The 22670-nt window shown below is 49.3% G+C and overlaps 4 protein-coding genes across 4 annotated transcripts; 3 read left to right on the forward strand and 1 right to left on the reverse strand.

Annotated features, from left to right (window-relative positions):
• Nucleotides 1-2794: 2794 nt before the first annotated feature.
• On the forward strand, nucleotides 2795-3206 carry CCOS01_16417 (uncharacterized protein; the record flags this gene model as incomplete). Its single annotated transcript, XM_060464553.1, has 2 exons — nucleotides 2795-2862; nucleotides 2927-3206. 2 exons carry the CDS (start codon nucleotides 2795-2797, stop codon nucleotides 3204-3206), a joined length of 348 nt encoding a protein of 115 aa, XP_060304869.1.
• A 5828-nt stretch (nucleotides 3207-9034) lies between these two features.
• On the forward strand, nucleotides 9035-10695 carry CCOS01_16418 (uncharacterized protein; the record flags this gene model as incomplete). Its single annotated transcript, XM_060464554.1, has 6 exons — nucleotides 9035-9100; nucleotides 9170-9259; nucleotides 9319-9493; nucleotides 9562-9770; nucleotides 9992-10259; nucleotides 10343-10695. 6 exons carry the CDS (start codon nucleotides 9035-9037, stop codon nucleotides 10693-10695), a joined length of 1161 nt encoding a protein of 386 aa, XP_060304870.1.
• A 2167-nt stretch (nucleotides 10696-12862) lies between these two features.
• On the forward strand, nucleotides 12863-14428 carry CCOS01_16419 (uncharacterized protein; the record flags this gene model as incomplete). Its single annotated transcript, XM_060464555.1, has 5 exons — nucleotides 12863-12934; nucleotides 13123-13423; nucleotides 13717-14009; nucleotides 14127-14222; nucleotides 14285-14428. The coding sequence occupies 5 exons, from the start codon at nucleotides 12863-12865 to the stop codon at nucleotides 14426-14428; spliced, it is 906 nt and encodes a 301-aa protein (XP_060304871.1).
• Nucleotides 14429-19342: 4914 nt separating this feature from the next.
• CCOS01_16420 (uncharacterized protein) lies at nucleotides 19343-21312 on the reverse strand (the record flags this gene model as incomplete). Its single annotated transcript, XM_060464556.1, has 7 exons — nucleotides 19343-19496; nucleotides 19561-19724; nucleotides 19809-19928; nucleotides 19988-20281; nucleotides 20364-20595; nucleotides 20674-20989; nucleotides 21054-21312. 7 exons carry the CDS (start codon nucleotides 21310-21312, stop codon nucleotides 19343-19345), a joined length of 1539 nt encoding a protein of 512 aa, XP_060304872.1.
• Between the last annotated feature and the right edge of the window lie 1358 nt (nucleotides 21313-22670).

Consider the following 22670-nt stretch of genomic DNA (forward strand, 5'->3'; position numbering starts at 1 on the left):
TATGTCGGAGACGTGCCTTCTCATCAAGCATGCAGCCAGATACGACCTTCACCATTCTGATAAGGCAAAAAAGCAGATTTCTCATTGTGCCTTGTTGACGACTTGTCAATCACCAACTGGGTACTTATCTCTGAGAGATTTCACTTGTGCGAATATCCAGAAGACATTGCCTTGTTGTGTGTTCTTATAGACAACAAATATGGAAACCTTCTTAGCTGCCTTATCCGTTGCCAACACGGCTTCCGACCATAAGGGGGAAGAAAAGTATGGCCAACCGTTTCCCGCTGCGTTGGCTGAAGGACACTAGACAGTGGCTGAAGCATGTCTTGGACCATGTGTCCTTGAGAAATGTCAGAGCCCTCCCGTAATGAGGCTGGCAAGGGATTTCAAGGGCACAAGCAACAAAGCAGCAGTCCTGATACATTATTAATCAGGGAGTACACGTCCCGTTGAGGAGGAAGATTTCAGTAAATCGTCCTTTCGACTCTAACGGCAGCTGGCCTCTGGGAGCTTCCACCCTCCGTCGTACGCTTATGGACAACAGACCGCACGAAGACTTTCCCCTATGAGATGATCGTTTCCGGCGCCTCGGATTCACACAAAACACTATGTATGTCCCATTTGATCCATTTAATTATTGAAAATGGCCACATAAAACTCGCCAACCTGTTCATAACTTCAGACTACTTGAACCTCGTTGACCCAGATAGAGACAACCTTGTTCGTTGGCCTATCCACTCGGCAGACATCACCGGTCATGAACCGCTTATGACAACATTGATTGAACAGGTTGTGCTTTCCCCCCGGAAACCTGACTTATGTTATCAGGACCGTCACAGAGATCGAACAACCAGAAAAGAGGCCAGACCTAGCTGTTTCAAGAGCAATTTCGACTATATCAGCATCAAAGATTCCACTGATCGACGCCTCTTCTGCTTGCCGTCCAAAACTTCCAAGCAAAGATCATCAGACGACTTCTTGCAATGGGAGCAGATTCAACCCAGAACCCTCAGCATATTGGAGACCCTGAACCCCCAGCGCCCAGAAAGATGAGCAATAGTATTGCAAATTTCATCATTGGTGAGAGCTTAGTGACTCAGTAGACGATGTTTATCATTGCTGCGCGCCATGATCTCAGACATATCATCAGAAACTTGCGGAGAGTGGAAGCGCAAATTATTTGCTGCGGAAAGAGCTCCTCCAACAATCTCTCAGCCCGTCAGACCGCTAGCCGCTGAGAAGACGGCAGCTCAGTACGCCGTACAACCTCCTTCCGCTAGAGATCTACTGCGAAAGGATCACTTTGACAATTCCTCCAGCCTCAACTACGCTCGATTTCTTCCGCAAGAAGTCCGCTGAGGGAGAGTCACTACAACAAGCTCTTTTCCAGTCAGAATTATTCCCTGCGGAAATAGCTCCTTCTAAAAAGCCCCCGGTCCGCCAGGCCACTGTCCGCTGAGAGAAGGCATTCCAACACGCCCATACCGACTTCGTTCTGCCGGGCGTCGACCTCGCCGTGAAAGAGTCAATTCGACAAGCTTATATCTGCCACAATTATCCGCGGAAAGAGCTTTCTCGACAAGCATCCGCCGCCAGATCGCTGGCTCAGGTCGCTGGCAGCTGAATCAGGGCGTCTCAGAACGCCTATTTCGATTTTGTCCGCCTGAGCTCATAGCGAAAGGCTCTCGCCCTTATACACCACTGCCAAGATCCAACAGCAGAACCTTCGACTGCACCATCTCTTCTAGGCAATCTTACGGGTTGAACGAAGGTTCTACCCACTGCGGGCATCTTCCGTTTGCTGCGTACTTGCGGGCAGCCCGGATCATCAACTTGTCTCTGTCTTTGTGGCTCCAGTTCTCGTCAGACAGAACGACTAGTACGGCGAGCACAGCAAGTGCCATGATGAACAAAAAAGTGGGAGAGTTCTCTATCAGTACGGCGAACGCGGGTTTCCGGGCACTTCCACTTCCTCCAGTCAACTCCATCGTCAGCCACTTCGACGACACCTCCTCTGGCCGACTCAATGGCAAGTATGCGTGGTTGAAATAGCAGCACGCACACGCGGCAAGTATCCCAGCGAACGTATACGCCTCTCGGGCTTCGGCTTAGAGAGACACGTACGTATTCGGGGCGCAGTCTGACCGAAAAAGAGATCGTTTCCTTATCCAGGGTCAATATACATGTTGGAAGTAAGGAGTGGGGGACTTTAAATTTCTCATGCACGGTAACGACCCAAGAATGCTATCAGAATAGAAAAGGGGCATTCGGAAGCTTCAGTTATAGGGTACAAGGAAGGGGATCCCACTTCTGAATTCGATGGCCATGCGAAGCCACGAGTTCACCCGAATCCGCTGCCTTTTCTGCCCACAGTGTAGACACTATACCAGTATTGGAGTTTTGATGACAGAGAAAGGGGTTTCATAAGGTTGTCGGGCTGGTGCAAACGGCCCTTCCACCAAGTTACACCCTACGGAGGAATCATGGACTCTGCTCACCAACTTCCATCTTCCTTTCACATACGCAGTTTGACATCATGATAATTGATCTTCGGACCGGTTGGAAGGTTTGCCCTGCTGACGTGTACACCAACAGAAAGCTTTTCACTTGACGCAGGCGATAACAGAGCCGAGGTCCTCGAAGAAGCAGCAAAATATCGCCAAGACGCGGCAATGAGACTACCTCTTAGCAAAGGGACAAGCATGGACGGAACCGGTAATGCGATTGCCTTATTCGGCGTGCGCACCCCGGCCGGGTGGATGGAGAGCACCAAGAGGCGGGGCCACTCCCCCGGATGATCCTGCTCATCATCAACGGCCGGCCGCGCTCGGCTAAATCCTTCTCGCTGGGCTTTATGATCGTGTGCGGCATCATCACGCCGTTGTTCGGCGGCGCGGCGTAGGCCATTTTGAAGAAGTCGTTGTAGCTCGCGGCCCAATGGCGTGGCCGAGTCGCTGCCAACGAAGCTCACCGAGGACACCGTCAAGCTGGGCGCTACCCGACACAACATCGTCAGCGCCGTCGAAGCTTTCTCAGTGGCAGGCGTTCCCGACGGCACGCTGCGCTCCGACGTCCGCGCCGATAACGTGGTGGCTAGCCTCGTAGTCGCTGGTAGTGCTGTGGGAGTGGCGGCGGCGAACGACGAGCCTGGCGATGTCGCGGGCCTAGAAGCCGATCTAAAACGCCGCGATGCCAACGAGAATTGACATGCAGCTTTCATGGGCCAAGATAGTGAGTTCAAGTGGCTTGCTGGCAACGGAGCCAGCGTTGTTATTCAACCAACTGACCGTGATACCCTCTTTCGCTATGGCTGTTCTGACCCCTCTACCCAGCATGAGGTGTTGCACTTAAAGCCATGGTCAAAGCTCTTCTCAAATGCGGCGCAGATACGGATATTCCATACCAGCGTGATTGGATGCTCACCCCATCGCGTAGCGTAGCATGGATGTCAGGAGACATTCAAGCTTTTACTTCATTCCGGGGCAGATATCCATATCACAGATAGAGAAGGCCAAACAGCTCGCTCTGAGACGATATCTGCCAGTTAGCGGGCCATGCTGAAGCTTCATGAAGGGGCATATTCACGAGACGCCGCTACCAGGGCCGACAAAAATGACTCCATACCACATTCATGTCTCAGGATAACAATCACGCACGGGCTCTGGCAAGCTACGTATTGCATTACATAGCGTCCGAGGGCAGCAAGGCATTATCCGCGCCTCTTGAACCTATTGGTTTGAACCGTCCGGTTCTGTGGGATGAAGGATCAATTGCTGTCTATTAATTGATTCTGCGTGGCGATGGGAAAGGGATATGGATTCCAACCGCAGGTGGGAGGGGCAATTAGGGTTTGGTCGAGGGTCGATCGGCCTCTGTGCTGCCCTTGACTGGTAGTTGAACTGGACTTCCAATCTCACAGAACCCGGCTCTGGACAGCTTCTCCAGGCCGGGCAGCGAAGTGTTGAATACACGTCAGTAGGGCAACAGTACGGTTGAGACGAAGAGTCAATGAAGTGGTGTTCATTGCTACGTGTGGAGGTGGAAGGAGGAGGAATGGAAGTGGGCGAAGCCCATGACTCCTCTGGAGGTAATTAGTATGTAAGTGGAGGGCCCGTTTGTATGGCTCTGGCCGCCTTCCAGATCCACCGTTCCTGGCGACTGCCCGCTCGGCCTCACACGGAAATTCTCCCGAGACATTGGGTATTTTTGCAGCGTCCAGTCTTCCAGTCACCAGCACAGGGCAGGTTCATCCGACGTTCCCCCGGTACGGCTGGATGCGGCTGGTAAGTGTTCTCGGTGGCCCGTGGGCACTACTTGCTTTTGTGGGCAGGCGCAGCGGGGCGTACCTTAAGTGCTTTAAGGTTGTGGCGGCGGGCTCTCATTGGGTAGAGACATGAGTTACTTCCCGGATAGGAAAAATCGCTGTGAGAAGGCGCGGGAGGCTGATTGTAAGGGTGAGGTCTGGCGAGTTGCGCTGGAGCCCGATTGGCACATACTGGGCTGATCGGGCCCGAGCACATCCGCCCTGTGCCACACTATTGATATACCCGTCGACAGGGCAACATTTTTGATCGTGACGAATTCAATAATTCTGTACTGGTCTATTGCGCGCAGTGGGAGGAGGAAGTTGGTGGGCAGAGCCCGCAATTTCTGTGTAGGTGTAAGCGGGTGTAAGGGCCCATCTGCATGGGCTCAAACCACCTGCCTACCCACCATGCTCCACCTACCCAATGCGCCCTTTTTGCCTTTTATCTTGGTAACCCAACCCAACACGAATAATCTGCTCCGTCCTCATGTTACCTTAGGCAGCTGCATCGTTCCGCGTGATGTATGTATCACGTCATGTCTGGGTTAGGTAGTTTTTGCCTTCTACAGGAGTGGCAGGCACGGTTTTCTCGGCAATGGGAGGGATGGGAATGCGTGACCTGGGCATGCGTAAGCACTGACTGGTGGGGTAGCTGCGGTAGGGGTTGCCTGCCCTTAGACTTTGCTCGTGCCTTCCCTTGCTTGTGGTCCGCACAGTCGCCGGCGTTGCTCACTTCGTATCTACCTTACCTTACCTTATGGTGACAGGCCCCACAGACATGTAAGAGATTCACGCCGGGCAGGTCTCTCAAAATCTTCTTCTCATCTCGAGGGCATGATCCTTCGAGCATGTTCACTGCCGGCTGATGAAGTGGTCCACGGATGCCCACTCCACCCCTCCCCCCCTTTTCTGGTATCTGGCAACGTTTGTCGCGATGCTGGTAGTGGGCATCTTCGTCGCCGAATAGTAAGAATCTTCTTACCACTGCTAGACCAGCAGGTACGTACAATACTCAGGTTGGGAGAAAGTCTCAACTTCACGGGAGGATTGGAGCATGATCTGCACGGTGTCGCTTTGTCTGATATTCCTAACGTTTGCGTTTATTGTACTTGTCGTTGTGTTTCCGGCCACACGCTGATGTGCCTTCCGCTCTGGCTATCTTCAGTAAGATATCGTTGACTCCCGCAGATGCTTGTGAAAACGTACCTTCTACCTTACGTTGCCTCAGACCCAAAACACTCACAGGCGTCCTTGCCGATAGATAAGGATGAGTCCAGACCCTCCCGGGCACTTCGCTATGGTCTGGTTTTCAACTCAACTTATCTTACACGAGAATATCTTCTGGCACTCGTTCTCTCGAATTGTTGGGGTACAAAGCCGCCGGCGAAGGTGTCTTGTCCAGTCAGAATGTAGGAAAACATATCGGGAATGGAGCCACCAGACAACGCTACCGCAAGTGCAAGCCACTTGGGAAGCAATATGACTGGATCGATCAAGTCGTTCCCATCGTGTCACACCCCCCACCCCCCCGTCCCGCAAAGTCAGAATTCCAATACCGTTCGGTCGAGTTTTTAGACTTGGTGCTTCATATACAAGTCTACGTAGCCAGTGTGAGCTTAATATTGGTCGGCGCGCCATTTTTCCTGGCATTTGCAGCCATTGAAACATACCACCACTAGTGCCAACATGACGACAACCTCCCTGTGGTATGATTCATACGCCTCAAAAAGCCATAGGAATCCTCTCTTATCTTCCATGATCCATACATCTCCCTCCTTCAGGTGATAGTCGCTAGGGTTTTAAACTACACCCTCGGTCATAGAAGGCTCCAGTGAGGTCATACCTGAGGCTCCCGCAGTTTGCAGGCGAATCGTTGCCAAATTTGTGTGAAGCTGGCATCCTGAGTTTTGAAATCGAAATTATTCCTTGCGACTCTTAGGCTAATGTAAATTTTCAGCGTTTGGACGGTTTCCACTGTGAGCTAGTCTCAGTATCCGCTCAAATGTGTCACCTCCCGTCTATCTCGAAGCAAGGCACGTCGAACTTGTTGCGGGATGATCACATGTTGATTAACGGTACCTCTCGCAACGCGATGGCTGGGACCTACCAGACCTGTTGAGAGATAAATGGAGAGACGCAAACCGTTGATCATGGGAGCGGACTGGGTGCCTCATCATGAGGGACAGCACCATCTGCACCTCCCAACTCGCATCCACACACCTACTGTTGGGACGCACGTCACAAACATACCAAAACGCAGTCCAATATGCGGTTATTGGGCTTCGTACCGACTGCAAGAATGCCCTGCCTCCTACCTTATTTATCAGTGCTTGGAATACGCCTACCTCGTGTAGTGGCAGGTTCCGTCGCAGGTCAGGCAGAAGGGGACTCAACAGAAGAGGAAGGTGCGTCAACATTTGGGGAGAGATCACTGGCAGGAACACGACCGACTCTGTGCTACTTTCCTCTTAACTGCGGAAACCAGACGGAAGCTTCGAGAGTGCGTTTCATCACGTGCACCTCCTTCCGCCAGAAGTTGACCTCACGCGGAGGAGTCACTTCCGCAACCTTCCACCCCTTGCTTCCAAATCTCTTTACGGAAAGAGCTCCTTCCACAAGCTCTCGACCACCCGACCGCTGGCCGCTGGGACGGGGCGTCTCAGGTTGCCTACCTTACCTCGATTCCTCCCCCGAGCTCGTGGCGGAAGGTTCTTATCCTCCTTACACCTCCCAGATCCAACACTCGCCTGAATCTCAAACTTCCATTGGTAAAGATCTCTTCCAGAGCATCTATACGAATTGAACAAAGACTCTTGCCCATTACGGGCATCTTCCGTTTTCCGCGTACTTGCGGTCAGCTCAGATCCTCGATGTCCCCCCGTCTGCCTGGCTCCTCGACAAGCAGACAAGTGCCAGTATTTTCGCCAGGATGGCTAACGCTTGTTTCCAGGCACTTCCACTCTCTCCGGCTACGTCGGTGGCCATGTCAATTCTACCTCTAACCACGTCAACGACACAGTCAATGGCACTTCAACTTCCTCTAGCTACGTTAGTGATACTGTTATTTCAATTCCACCTCTGACTGATTCAACAGTAGCTCCACTTTCTCTAGCCACATCGACGGCACTTCCATTTCCTCTAGCCCACGTCGACGGCACTCCTACTTCCTCCACTCAACTCCCCCATCAGCCACTTCAACGGCACCTCCTGTAGCCAACTCGACGGCAAGCTCTCTCTGTTGGTATACATGACAGCAGAGCAAGCCTTTCGGCCGATACGAAGCTCAGTATCTCATACTGAGCTATATATATATGGAAGGAGGAAGTTACAGGGCAATCCTTTCGGCCGGTTCGAAGCTCAGCTTCTCGTGTTGAGCTACATATATCTATATAGGAAAGGAGAAAGTTATTGGGTAGAGTCCACGATTCCTCCGTCAAATGTAAGTAGGTGGAAGGGCCGTTTGCAATCACCTGATCACGTTTTCTGCTGTTCACTTCAACACTCTCTTCTAACCACGTCAACAGCACTCTCACTACCTCCGGCCACGTCGACGGCAGTCTCTTCCTCCAGCCATGTCGACGGTAATTCCTTCCCCTCCAGCCACATCGACGGCACTTCCTCTTCCTCCAGCCAGTTCGACGGCAGCTTACCTCGTTCTGCCGCTCCAACGGGCAGAAGCCAAGCCACCCACGCGTGGTTGAAGCAGCAGCATACTACAAGCAACAAGTCGCCCAGCCAACGTATTCCATCGACTGCGAGTCAACTTCAGTACATACACTCCCAATTTTCTGCAACACGGAAACTGTTTAATTGGGTACATCGGCCGGGATGAAGACGGGTACAAGACGGATAAGTGATGAATAGTACGTGATCTGCTACCTCCCCTCATCGCAATTGCAGGCTCATATACTGACATTCGCTCGCAGTAGATTGGATACGCCTCTCGGGCTTCGGCTTGGAGAGAAACGCACGTTATTAGGCCACAGTCAGACCGAATGAAAGCTCCTTCTCATTTACGCTAGATCGATCGATTTCCGAGGAGTTCGGGCGATAAAAATATACAAGTTGGAGGATTAGGAGATAATGAGGTCGATGGGATTTTCGAGTCTTAGTACGACAATCACACCGGAATAGTAATTGGCCTTTGGCAGTACGGATGGAGATTTGACGGCCGTTCGAAGCCACGATGTAAGCCTGATTCACCTCTTTTCTGTCCACAAATTTGACACTGCCAGTAGTAGGCAGGAAATGGAATTCGGAAGGTGGTCGCCGCGTGCTCGCCGCGCTCCTGTCAACGTGGAGAATACCGGGGCTCTCAGCCCCTATCGAGGTATGTTTTCATATCTACCTCACAGAATAGGAGTCCGACAATTAAAGACGATGGCGCTCGCAGAGACGGAATGGGCGATGCTGAAGCCATGGCTGCGAGACAGCTGCCTGACATAGGTGGCTCTCAAGTCTATCGTTCAGCTCTTGCGGCTGGTCTATCCAGTTGCAAACGGCCCTTCCACCTTTACACCAAAAGCAGGAATCATGGGCTTCCAGTAGATGACAATGGTCTCACCATGAGCTTCGTACAGTCAGGCTAGCTCGCGGTGAGTCTGCGTCAGAATCCTGTTGGGGAACCTCTTGGTCGGGAGGACTGAGCGAATGCGACTTTTGTCCTGTTCATTGATTCATTGCTACCATTTGAGCCGTAGGATCGAGTAGCGAGAAGGCCATGTTGCGATGAGTTTGCGCAACGAGGGTGTGAACGACGCAGCGCGGTTCAGAAATTTACTCCCGCGACTCAAGGTGAGAAGGGGAAAAGGATGGAGCGGTCAGTGATCTCTCGGTCTGCCCACTAACACTTCTATACGACAGTCACATTTGGCACGGGCTGATCAACCATTAGAGTTCTGTGGCACCGGCGTTCGACACTCAGTTTTCGGGGACTTGCACGTCACTGAAGATGTAAATCTTAGTAGGGATTCATCAGACTTCACGAGGATGACTGCTAACAAACTGAATAGGCGTCCATAGCCGCTCCTCTCAAGACTTACGACTCCTGGCTGAACTACGAGTCACCGGCCCACTGTAACGACAAGATACGCATTCAGCGTACCAAGGGCGGCGAACTCCCAAGCTCCTGGCGCAAGACACTCGACCCTGATGACTTCCCTCATTTGGCAACAGAGAGTGTCTGCTGTAGATCAAAGACGCCTCCGGTAGAGGGAAGGCGATTCTGCTATGTTGCTCGACTGACGGATTCAAAGGTCGAAGCGACTCGATCTTCTACTCTTTCTACCAGGCAACCGACGACCGACTGAATAACGTAACTTCCGTTCTCTGTGGCCTTCTTCCCATGATCCTCAACCAGAAGTCATCTTTTCTTCAACTTCTTCGCAACAGTCACGAGTACTCAGGGGCTGGGAAGACGTTCTTTCAACACGTCAGCAGCTGCGATGCTCTAGGCAGGATGTTTGTATATGCTGTCAATCATGAATGCCCGTACAGCACTATGCTACTCATCGAAGCCATTGGTCAGTAAACCTCAGATCTGGGGCAGCTCACCAGCTTTCTTCTCGTTCTGGGAATTCACGTCAAAGTCATTGTTCTTATTTGTCCTGAGTTTAGAATTGACATAGGTTTCGCCACCGCCGCCAGAGAGGATATAAATGTCTTGTCTCTGAACTACCAAACCAGGAGGTTGATTCGGCGGCTGCAAACGTCTACATCAACCACGAAGAAGACAAGTTAAGGGCCCTGAGAGGCTACAGCCTTGAGCTCAGTGTCACAGTCATCTCGCCTCTTACACAAAAAACACATTCCTCTAGGTTGCTTCAGTTTGTCATCAGCCGACTCGCTTTCACAGAAGACACACGCAGAAAGTCCCTGCACAACCACAATTCGCTCTGGGCTCATTATGAAGAAATTTTGACCAACATCCGTGAATGTTTGGATGCGGATTATGGTAGGTCAGTTTTGGCGGCCGTGTTTGTTACCTCTCGCCCGCTTGATTCGGCCGAGCTGGCTGACCATCTTCGACTATGCCAGAAAGTCGCGATAACTTTTGGACCATGCGATCCCTTTTTCATATCCCTCCTGAACCCATGTCTCATTCGGCGTCGAAACAAACCCCTCATCAAGCCCGATTCCGCCGACCATACCTCCGCCGACCATACCTCCTCCGACCACACTTCCTCCAACGATGCCTCTCCCTCCTCCCCTCCGAGCTCCAACGCCTCTCCCCCAAGAATTCTCTCCCCATGACCGCCGCTCCCCGGAGAACCCCCGGCGGTCTACGTATAATCGCTAAAGCGGGATTTGGCGAAGGCGACGTTATCACTGCCGCCCCGAGACAGCCCCGATCCGCAAAGCCTGGCGCCCGAGTCACCGAACCCGAATGAGAACCCGGTCCAAGACTAGATACTAGCCCAAACCCTTGTCAGATCTATAGAAGAGCAGGTCGCCGTCGTCACTAGGGTCACGAACATAAGCGGAGGTGCTGGTGACTTCATACACCAATCGGTGAAGGAGTTCTTGTTCGGGCGACAAGACAAGTCTATGCCATCAGGAATCGAGCATTACAAGAATTTGGTTCTGTTGAAGCTTGAACTAACCATACCAAGGACGCTGCGGCCCGAGTATCGCCTCGATGGACCTGGGGTCCGCCAAACATATCCGCGTTTCGCATCCTGATCCGCTGGCACTTTTCAGTTACGATGTGCCATTTCAACAAGCGTAAGTACAGATCCGTTGTATATTTGTACACTGGGTTGATTATGTTACTGGCGATAATTTCGACAGCTGCATTTCGAACAAGTCCATGCATTGATCAGGTGAGACTTTCTCCATTGGCTTGGAGACTCGGGCCTGCTGTGAAGGACGTATCAAGGGGTGCCTTTGATGTTATCAATACTCCAAATCTTTGATGTCAGTGGAGAAGGCATCGTCGCTGCGCGCTTGCACTAATTGCTCACAGACCTCGGAAAGCCCGTCGGGTCGCAAGGTCCAACAGTTCGAGATGCAATCAGATTCATGCCTTACTCCTGGACCTCACCAAGGTTGATCCCATGTCATCCTACATCTCGGCATTGGTAGTCAGCAGTCCCGCGAGGCAACATGCTATGGCTGATGAGCCAAGATGGTCCTTGACATCAATAGCACCAGACACCTGGTGTCCACGTTTACGAACCCTCGAAGAACATCAGGACCGCGTCAATTCAGTGCATCTCTCCTCTGATATGATTGTACTGACTTCCGCATCCTCTGATTGCATGGTAAAGCTGTGGGACATTGCGACAGACTCCTGTCCAAGAATGCTCAGCACCGGCGATCCGGTCTGCTCCACGGCTTTCTCCATCGATGGAGCCACACTCGCATCAGCTTCAGGGTAATGCTGAGCTGCGGGATACGAGAACCGGCAGGTGCGTTCAAAAAGTCTGTACTCGTGGCAATCCTCTTTCGTCTGCTTTTTCATATGACAGCAGCACATTGGCGTCATTCTCGACAGCGAGCGTTGTTGAGCTATAGGACACTGTGAGCGGTTCCTGCCTTCGTGAAGCTGAAGACAATAGCAGCTCCATCTACCCATGTTTTTCCTTGAGATACGGTTGCCTTCCTTTTTCATCCTCTCAGAACGAGAGCTCTGACAGGGGGCTACAGGGGACTGCATCAAGATCATCAATCAGCTTTCGGTCAGGCTAGTCGCAGTCTCACATCATGGCCGTCAAATTGCATCTATCACTCGGACCGAAGGCTGGACGCGCATTGTTCTTGTAGGTGATTGTACTGGTCAAGTAGCAGATCAGCTCGTCGAGACAGCGGACACCATCGCAGTCGCGTGCGACAGCTCCCATCTTGCAGCTAGTGATTTTCACAGCAGTGGACATCTTTTGGACTTGACTCTGATCGAAACAGACGTGTGTTCAGGGGCCACTGTGGACGTGTGACCTCAATGGTATTTTCCAAGGACGGGAGCTTTCTTGCATCTGCTTCCAGAGACCCAGCCGTCAAAACCTGGCATTGGAAGCTATCTGAACCTTTGGTGTGATCAAAGTTATCAAATCTCAGATTCAATGGGCTAACACATCCGAGCTCAGATGTCCATAGGGGCACAGAACTCGGAGCGACCGGGAACGGTGCTGTCAACCGACATGACGAATTCGTCGGCTCGCTCAATGCCGCATACGAAGGTAGCTGTCCATATCTGCCTCTTGTCACAGAGGGTGGTTTGGAACACGGTAAACGGAGACTGCCACGACGTCATCGATGCAGGTGTCTTCCCCTAATGCACCACGATCTTCATTCACGGCAATGTGTGCGTGGCGGAGACCTTCGGACATCGGACGAGGATCGTCGACAAAATCAAAGGAGGAGCTGACGAGTGAGGTATGCAGCAGCGCAGAAGGTTTGACGCAGGGACGATTGGCAGCATCCTCGTGATCAATCGCAGAGCTACTGGACATCTTCCTCATCTTGTTGTGGGCGGGCAAAAGCATTATTGGTGACGAATCCGTTATAAGTTACCCCTGTTCTGCATTCGTGGGGTTCCATCTTCGAATTCTAATCAGGATGCAGCGCAATGAGCTTCAGAGGCATGCTGCCTTGAGTCAAGCAAGGCATTCGCGGCAGAACGAGCAAAAGGTCAGTGGCCTGAGATCAGACACGGTCATCTTCAGGACATGCACTTTGACTCTGTAGGGGTAGAAAGGTACTCTTCACATGCGAAAATGCCTCGAGTCGCCAGTCAGTCATTCCCTCATTTCCCAAGATGTTGGCTAACGCGAGTTTCAGCATTCAGAACACAATCCCGAAGATGACAGACGTCACAGATTGCGCCCTCCAGCAACGGCCAGGACTCAAGACTGGTGAAGTCAAAGGAGCACCGGACAGCATTACGTTGGATGCCTTCGACTTGCGCCTCAGTGGACTCTCCTAGGCTAATCCGTCGCCGTGAGCCTCAACCGATAGGAGTCAGAGACAACCCCCCACTAATAGCAGAGGCGCGAACGCCGCCGGATCGGCACCACTATCACCCGCTCCCGACGCATGAGATCCGCCAGTGGCCCAGACGAAACCGCCCAGTGGCCGCCATCCCGCTGGCCCCCTGTCACAACTATCGGCATCGAGGTGGTCAGCGCATATCAGTTAAAGACGTGTTGCACGTTGACATGTCTTGATTACAACCTCGAAGAACACTTCATCCTCCACATGGCTGTGGCCAAGGTCCATCGAGCATACAAGGCTCTAGCATGGAGTGTTACTAGACAAGCCAACAGAGTTGTGGAACTCATGACAGGGAGACTATGAATATCAGAGGCAGGTGGTTAACGTGGGAAACATCGCTGACGTTTGAGTGGGCATTATTAGTAATTCGGTGCCCCGAGACGGCAGGACGTCACGCCATCCTCGTGACGGTGTGACAGGCCTCAACCTCAGCTTCAATCGATGCAAGGACTCAATCATGGACGCCAACGTCCGAGACCCGAGCAAACGTCTCATCGGGGTACTTCGTCACTCAATGACCTCATACTGTCTGGCACCGAGGAGCCTCTCCAAACCATACTCGGCCAGGCATGCGGCTAAACATGGTATCGTATGCAAGGTTTCCTCAGCCTTCACAGTATCTACGGCCGTGGATGGATGTGGCATGAGTGAAGACGCTGGCATGCACAACGTTATGCCGGTCCCATTAATTGCGGAATGGCGTCAGTACACTGTACGTACTTGGACCGGCCCTATTTCCCTTATTTCCTTCAATCAAACGGTTCATGTAAGAGCAGAAATGGAGAAAACTGGAGAACGTGTGTACTGACGCCATTCCGCACTTGATGAGATATCATCTCTTGGGTCTCCCAAGGTCCCCAAAGTCGAGTTGATGAAGACTTCACAATACCGAATCAAGGTCGAGAATTGCACGGCTACGAAGGAGGTGTGGCGCCGCGTAATGGTATTGCAAGGCAGCCATGAGCTGATGTTTCATGTCCACAACAGTACATATCCCCTTCGCCCAAAGCCGCCTGTCGAGGAGAGAACAGCACAGTTAAACGCGAGGCTGAGACGCAGCATCTGTGGCCAATTGACCTGAGCCCGGTCAGGACGGACCCTGGTGGGCAGCCGAAGTACGGCTTCTGGTGATGTTAGGCCATGCAACGGGATGAGAGTAACGCGGGTCGATTGACCGTGGTGTGCGTGTTGCAGCGCAAACACGTAGTGTTATGGCGGGAGTAGGGAGGGTTATCCAAAGAAGCTGTATCTAGTGGTTCTCTCTCGAACGAGGGGGAAACGAGGTCGCCATCCGTTGCTCAACACGTGCATGCCAGTCCGAGAATGGTGGACAAGGCACGCTGATGAGGGAAGTGCCACAAGGCCGTGGAGACATGGGGCTGTCGAAGTTGTGGCCGATGGCATTGCAGGGGTCAATGATGAAGAGCAGCATAGCTGTCAATTTCGTGGTGGCCGGGTGCGAAGTTACTCGACCGGTGCATCTGGGTAACTTGACACAGTACGCAGGTACAAGATGCATCTTCGCGTCACGTCGCGACTCCACCTGGCGCGGTCTTTGGTCTACGCGTCGCAGTTTTGGAAGATGACAAAGCGGATTGTGGCTAGGTAGGAGGGGCATCTGTTACCGAATGTCAAGGCAGAGGTTGCCAGTTGTACGGTTGGCAGGCCTTCAGCCAAAGCCTGCTCGTTGACATCGTACAACAGGCGTCGACCAACGACCACCCTTTCCGACCAAACAGCAGGGAGGCTCAAATCGTCGATGTATGACCTGCTCTCCGTATCAACAGCACCTTCATGAGCTGCCCCTAGATTATCATTCAAGCACCGAAGGGGGCGGGCGGCCTCGGTGGGCGAAATCGGGGGATCGTTAGGCAGTAATCTTTCGATGCGAAGGGTTGAGAAGATAGCACCAACCCACCCGCCAGCATAATACATCATCATATAATTAGTAGAGATACTTAGCACCGTGCGCAGAGCGCATATTAGACTTGAAGAAAACAATTATCTATTATCGCACTTTTTAGGATGTCCCGTACGCATATAGGTATTAGTAAAAGTAAATAGCTAGCTATATATAACTGGACCGCTATAGTAGCTACTACTAGCCCGGAGACTCTATTTATTTAGTATTTCTTAGAGCAAGGCGCACCTACTTTATAAGCGCTATAAAGGTAATAAAATCGACTACTACTAAATATACTCTCAATTAGCCTAGCTTATTAATTAATATTCTTATTTATATTCTTTTAAAATTTAGTTTTATTTGATTATATAAATTTATATATATTAGGTTTTTTAATAAGAAATAAAAAATATTAATTTAAATAGAATTAAGTTTTAAAAAAAAGCTATATTATATATTATATTTTCTATTATTTATTTTTATATTCTATTTTTATTAGTTATTCAGGCGGTTTTTAATATTAATAAATACTCTTACTGTTTTAATATATTATTTTCTTAACTTTTTTTTTATAAAGTTTATAATTATAAATTATTAATAATAATATTAAGTACTTAATATTACTATTTAATAAACTACTTACTTAGCTAAGTTTATATCCCTTTTAAATAATAATAGTTTATAATAATAATATTAAAAATACCCTCGTTATTATTATTAAAAATAATATTAACTTTTATAAGCTATTATAATCTCGCTTTTATTATAATATTTATTTTAATATTTTTAACTTTATTTATATATATATATATAGCGCTTAGTATTGCTATTAATAATCTTAAACTTTATAAGAGGGAAAGTTAGAAAGGTAGAAAATTTAAAAAAAATAGTTTATCGGGATAGTGAGAGTATGTATTAATACTATATATTAATACTATATAAACGATACTAAGAATTACCTAAGTAATTAGTAAAGATAGAATATAAAAATAAATAAATATATATATATATATATATTACTTTGTTTTTTTATTAAAATTATAAAATATGTTCTTTACTATTTATTATTATTATTATTATTATTTTAACTGAGTAATGACTGTATGCGGTGAGTTTCACCTAAACGAGGGTATCCTAGATTCTGTCACCCACTAACCCACATCACCACCCATGGCGATGGACATCGGCAATGCAAAGGGGGCCGACACTCACCCTGAGCTTCGCCCATCTCCCCCGCGAATGGGTCCGTTGTGTTTTTTTCCCTCTAATCCTATTCTTACAGCGGGCGAGTTCACAACCATGGCGTCAATCTTGACCCAGGCGACTTCCGGCTGCCTCTGTCCCAGGTGTGGCATGGAATTCCAGCGCCAAGACCATCTCAAGCGGCATTTATTCCTCCATGAGAATTACAAACCTTTCGTTTGTTCAGAATGCAGTCGCCGATTCCCAAGAAGGTGAGTGGTCGACCTCAGACTTATCAGAACATTCCCGCAGACTGAACCTAGACCCCCGGCAGAGACAACCTTGAGCGTCATGCCTTGGTTCACGAAACTTCAATCAGACAGCGGTCGAAGGTGGGCGACAAGACGCGGGGGGCTAGAGCGTGTGTTTCTTGTCGCACCTCCAAACAGAAATGTGACGGCAATGGACTGCACGCCTGTACTAGGTGTGCGCAAAAGGAAAGGCAATGTCAGTACTTACCCCGTCGCGCCAGACAGGTGAGTTCATATCGAGCCTTTCTCCCTTGTCCAAACCAACGTTCTGGCGTTCATTACTAATAATAGCACCCAGCCTTCGCGGTTGAAGTCTCCGGTCGGCCGAGACGCAACAATCGGCGCAGGGCCCTCCACTACATGTGATGATACAGAAACAGACTTCATGGCTTTACTTTCAGCAGGCTCTTTGAATGAATCCCATTTGTCAGAGTTTGATCAAAATCACACTATTGACAATGCAGACATGGCAGTCGTCGCCTTCAACGTCACTCCCACTACACGGGGCGAAATTCCCACTGGGACTTCGAATGAGAGACAATCTCCTCCTGACCTTTCCGCGTTAGGAATGCTGAACTGGGCAAGTTCTGTGGCCGTTCCAAATCTTCCGCTTGGCAACTGGCCTAATTTGGACGCACATAACGAAACCTTTTCGATTGATCCCCAGCTTGCTACTCTTTTGCTTCAATCTACAGCCCGTAACCAGTCCGCCCAAACAATCCGTTGTTCTACGAACGATGAAGCTGGGCTGGAGAACTTAGGCCATGTACCTGAGCTTACCCAAGAAACATTTGAGATTTTGAGTGCATGGGCCTGCATGATGAGTCCTTCGTGGGAGACAAGTGTCGCAAGGCCTTTCAATTCTGTCTCGGCCTCGCCTCACAATACCTTGAACGCTTTCATACAGCTCTACTTCGAGAAGTTTCATGACATACTGCCTATCATCCATCGGCCAACCTTCAATCCCAACTTCGCTCCATACTTGTTGGTGTTAGCCGTTGGCAACATTGGGCGTCGTTTCTCAAAGTTGACTGGAGACACATGCTTTGGAACTGAAGTGGAACAGTTTGTCTACCACACTGTGCAATACTATGTCAGTAGAGTCATCTCAATTCCTTGTAGTCAATCTCTAGTCTCTGACTCGGAAGATAGGTCGGGAGTCTACCACCAAACGACACCATTCCGGTTTGGCTAGCTCAAACGGTGCTTCTCACTCAGGTGTCCATGACATTCTCCAACGACATACAGAACGGCGAAAGGAGCAAGATGGCACGAAGTATTCTATCCGTTACTTTGGTGAAGCTCGGACCATTGCTAGAAGCTGCCGCAGTGAAGACATCCAGAAACACAAATCGATCAGACTACCAAGTCCAGTGGGAAGCCTGGGTCGAGCGAGAAGTATTGCGACGCACTGCGTTTGGTTTATGGGTGAGATGCTATTTCATTGCACCCTTATGTGCTCTTTTATCTAATGTTATCGTAGCTTCTGGATAGCCAGTGTTGCCTGCTATTTGATCTGACACCAGTTGTAACTACAGACGCTCCCGTCCGGCAAATGCCACTACCTTGCCACGAACGACTCTGGGAGACGTCATCTGCCTCATCGTGGGCTAATAAATGCGAAGGTAGGCTCAGAATTGCTTCTTAAAGGAATTTTTACTCGTTCCAAATGCTAATATCTCAGGATCCGATGATCTGCGCACATTAAAACAAGAAATGCAGGCACTATATAAACTTAGACCATTACCAGAAAACACCGGCGGCTTTACACTCCTGCTCTTGCTTTTTTGCTTTTTCCGAGACCATGTGTTCTTGAAACAGGTCGAGGGTCAAGGCTTCAGGGCAGTACTCAATACTGATGAGGAACGAATCACTTCCGGCATGAGTCTTTGGTCGAAGGCTTGGAAGCTCTTAGACCCAACACAGCGATCGGATCCCACTCGTATGAGAACGGTTTCAGTCCAGTATCACCATATCATAGGACTTGTTATAGAATTGCCCTTAAAAGATCTGCACGACTTCGTAGGCTGGAGAGTCACGCAATCCAAGCAGCGCGAGACCCGACAAAGGCTGATGGCATGGGTGGCAGAGAACGGAGAAAGGGCAAGGTCTGCAGCCCTTCATGCTGGGAGGATTTTTCGCCAGTGTCGAGATCGTTCGTCATCTGGTTACCAAGAGCCTTGCGCCATGCTTATTGCCAGCCTCGCTCTCTGGATGTATAATAGCTCCTGGACGGCTCCGTCGCTGGCATATGCGGCGAGTTGTTACCATGAGCAGAACCAATTCCCAATCCTTCGACTCGACGAAGAAAACGACTGCGAAGAGGCATGGGAATGGATACAGACGGGGGAAAGGGCGCGCCCACACATTGCTGGCATTGGGGATATTCACAAGCCCGGAGGTCACTCCAAAGCTGTGCATCAAGCCATCAACATCCTGAAATCGTTCAAGGAATGGCGAATTGGGCAGCTATTCTCTACAAACTTAAAGGACCTGATTGTATCGTTCGACAAAGACACTATGAACTAGTATAAACTCTTGTGAAAACACCCGGCCCGCCCAATTCGAATGACACCATACGCTTGAAGCGATATCCTCGAATCTTTCATCTGGTTTAGTACAAGTAACCCGGTACGCTTTTTTCCAAATTCATGCTCGAGGGGACACTTTGAGAGGGAGACCCCTTTCCAGTTCGATAGTGAAGTTGTCAACTCGTCTTGGAGGCAGGAACCCCGAAGGAAAGGTGATCTTGTACCTTCGAAGGATGGAAGCGAGAGCGACAAGCATCTCGATAGGAACGAGACTAGAGTTTCGGACCATAGTCAGCAAATGAAGTGCTAGCATGAGCACAATTGACTGAAGCTTACTTTTGCCCAATACACATTCTTGCGCCCTTGCTGAAATGAACCTGATACTGATCCAAACCCTTTGCCTCAGGGACCAACCAGCGATCAGGGTTGAATAATCGAGCATCAGGGCCCCAAATGTCAACACTGGAATGAATCGTATGAGCCGACATGGACACGATGGTCTGTCACAGTCAGCATGTATTCAGTCGATGTCGTGCCAGTAAGGCTGTGAATCAAGAGTCAGAAGCAAACATGGTTCCACGTACACCAGGAGGGACAATCTTCTCGTCCACAATGAAGGGTTCCGAGCTGTCGTGCGGTACCACTCGTGGAAGGCGCGAGGGCACTGCTGACGCAACACGGAGGCCTTCTTTGACACAAGCTGTCTAAAAACACTTCAAGTCAATCACAACGTTGTATAACATCCAATGCCTAGGTTGCTTACCAAGTAATCTATCTTTTCCAACGTCTGAACTGGAGGCAAATCATTTTTGTCTGGAATAGCAGCATCGAGCTCTTGAACCAGTCTCTTCTCGATGGACGGATTACGTAAAATCTCAAAGAGAGCCACGGTCATTGACGAGGCACTGGTGTCAGACCCAGCCACCAAAATTTCAAGGACTAGGCCGACCAGTGCATCATTCGATAATTGAGCCATATTCTCAATAATAACGGGATGATCAACGGCCGCTTTTGATCCATTAGAATCACGCCAGCGGTACACGCCCTGCTTCGCAAACTAAACATTAAAGGTTAGGAAGATGAGACGGAGATTCGACTGCAGGTTTGGCGAGATATTTGGGGAAGAGGCTACTACTTACGTCAGCTAGCTGAGCGAAGCTGCCGATCTCTGGAGAGAAGATCTTCACCAACCCAAAGGGTAGTGCGTTGCTAATTTTGGGCAGCAACGGGTACTGTTGGAAGATCTTCGCAGCCGCAGCACCGACGCTGAAAGCCGTGAGAAATTGCGATCCGAAACCGTCGGGCTGCTCTTCCAGGATATTGCCGCTATCGGCAAGACACCATTCCATAATGATGCTCGTAGTTAGTAGTCTACCGAGGTGTTAGGCCAAGGATCAGTGAGAATAAATCAGACGTTGCAAGCATCAACAGTTTCATAAAGTGGCATACCGAAATGCGCCATAAAAGTCGATAACCTGCTTATCGCAAAGCCTTTCGATCTTGTTCTCCAAGTCTGCCAACCGTCCGCGAACAAGATCTTCCAGCTTCAGAACCGCTGAACGAGAGAACATGGGATTCATATGGCGTCGCAGCTCTCTATGTTTAGCCTCATCCGTCGCCGAGAAGAGTCCGGGAGGCGGCACATTGAATCCTGCGTAGAAAGCTTTCTCCTTTGGGAACGGGTTTGATTGCTTGTAAATGACCTTGTAAAGGTGCGGATCAGAGATGTGAAGTTCGTTGGGTGCAATTCTGATGGCTTTGGCGCCTGCGCTTTCGACGTCAGCTACCATTCACAACCAGCATCGCCGTTTCAAAGAGGGTGATCTTACCATAGTGATCATGAAGTTCATCATAGACATCTTCGGGATACGGCTTCAAAGTCTGAAGATAGAGCCAGTTGCGTGATTTGGCCGCTTCTTTTGGTCCAGGGAAGTCGCTGAGAGGATGTAGGTAAACGCGGTAAAGCCCTCGAAGGTAGGTAAAAAGAACGAGGAAAAGCGCAACTGCGGGAACGCCGAAGGCGATTCGAGTCGATGAAACCGAATCATTGAAACGCGGCTGCCATAGGGTAAAATTATCGAAGGACATGGTTATTTTTGGTGTTGAAATCTGATGTTAAAAAGACTGCTGAGAGAAGGTAGTCGATGTCTCAAGCTTCCTCCTGGACAACTTTTATACAAAAGTAAGGCGCCTTCTTTCCGACAGTTCTCATTCATCATTACGTCTTATAAAGCACTCACCCATGATTTGAGGAGCCGACGAGCCAAAGTGCTGGCACTAAATTGAGGAGCCGACTGCGCTGATGCCGGTGTGGAGACATTTCGGCTCCTCGATTTGTGGGGCGACGTTGAAGTCGGAAGCCACCTGGGCGGCACGCCCCGATACTGCCGCTACCTAATTAGAGGCTGGTCTCCTCTACCTTGTAACTTGACAAAGTCTTACGCCAGGGGAGAAGTGCTGGAAGTATCCTTAGGCCCAATGCATGTAGTTGCCATACTAATGACCTTTCTATCGTGTTGAAAGAGATCTTTTGGCGTTCCGAAAAAAAGATGCAAATAAAGCAAAGCCAGAATGATTGTTGCCATTGAAACATCCGTATCGCCGACTACTTTGAACATGTCGTGATTGTCCATTGGTCGACTTTTGCTCTCTCCGAATGTGCGCCACATCAGTAGGATCTGATTCACAAAGCGGCAGTGTTGCACATCCTCTGGCGTTGAGAGGATTGAAGTAACAAATAGATCGCCTTACCCGTAGCTTTCAAGTTCAAGCAAATTCTCCGGGCCGCAAAAGTTTCAGGGGGTTCATAAGATAAACAATGCTAGATCGCAATGCAGCCGCATCCGGTGGGATAGAGCCCGGGCGCACGGGAACTTTTGCCGCAGTGCCCACAAAGTCAAACTCTACTAACGACATACGAGATTCTCTCTCTACAAAAAATAATTCACAATATAAAAGTTCTTAAAGTTTGGGCTAAAATTATTAAATTATTTTCCCTCTAAATCTATATACTCAAAACCACCGCCTCCGTCTAACCTTTTCGTAATATCTATACCTTAATACAACTTCCCTCTCGCCTAATTTTTCTTAATATCTACTATTAGTAAATAAATAAACCTATTACTAAATTTCTAATAATTAAAAACTCTTTACCTCTTTTTATTAGAGCCCGTATCCGTAATAGCTTTATAACTACTACTTATAATAAATTTAACTTATACTTAATAATAAGTTATTAATAAGTTAATAACTAGTATATAGTAGTTTTTTTTCGGCTTTATAAGCGCAAAAAATCAACCTTAATAAGATTACGCTTTTAAAAGAAATTATATAATATAATATACTTTTTAATTATATAATACGCACAATATACCCTAAGTACGCGCTTAATATAATATAATAATTTTAATATAAAAACCGCTATATAATTTAGAATAAGTAAGCTA

Source organism: Colletotrichum costaricense (assembly GCF_030867565.1).
Source record: "Colletotrichum costaricense strain IMI 309622 chromosome Unknown Scaffold_30.1, whole genome shotgun sequence".
NCBI lineage: Eukaryota > Fungi > Ascomycota > Sordariomycetes > Glomerellales > Glomerellaceae > Colletotrichum > Colletotrichum costaricense.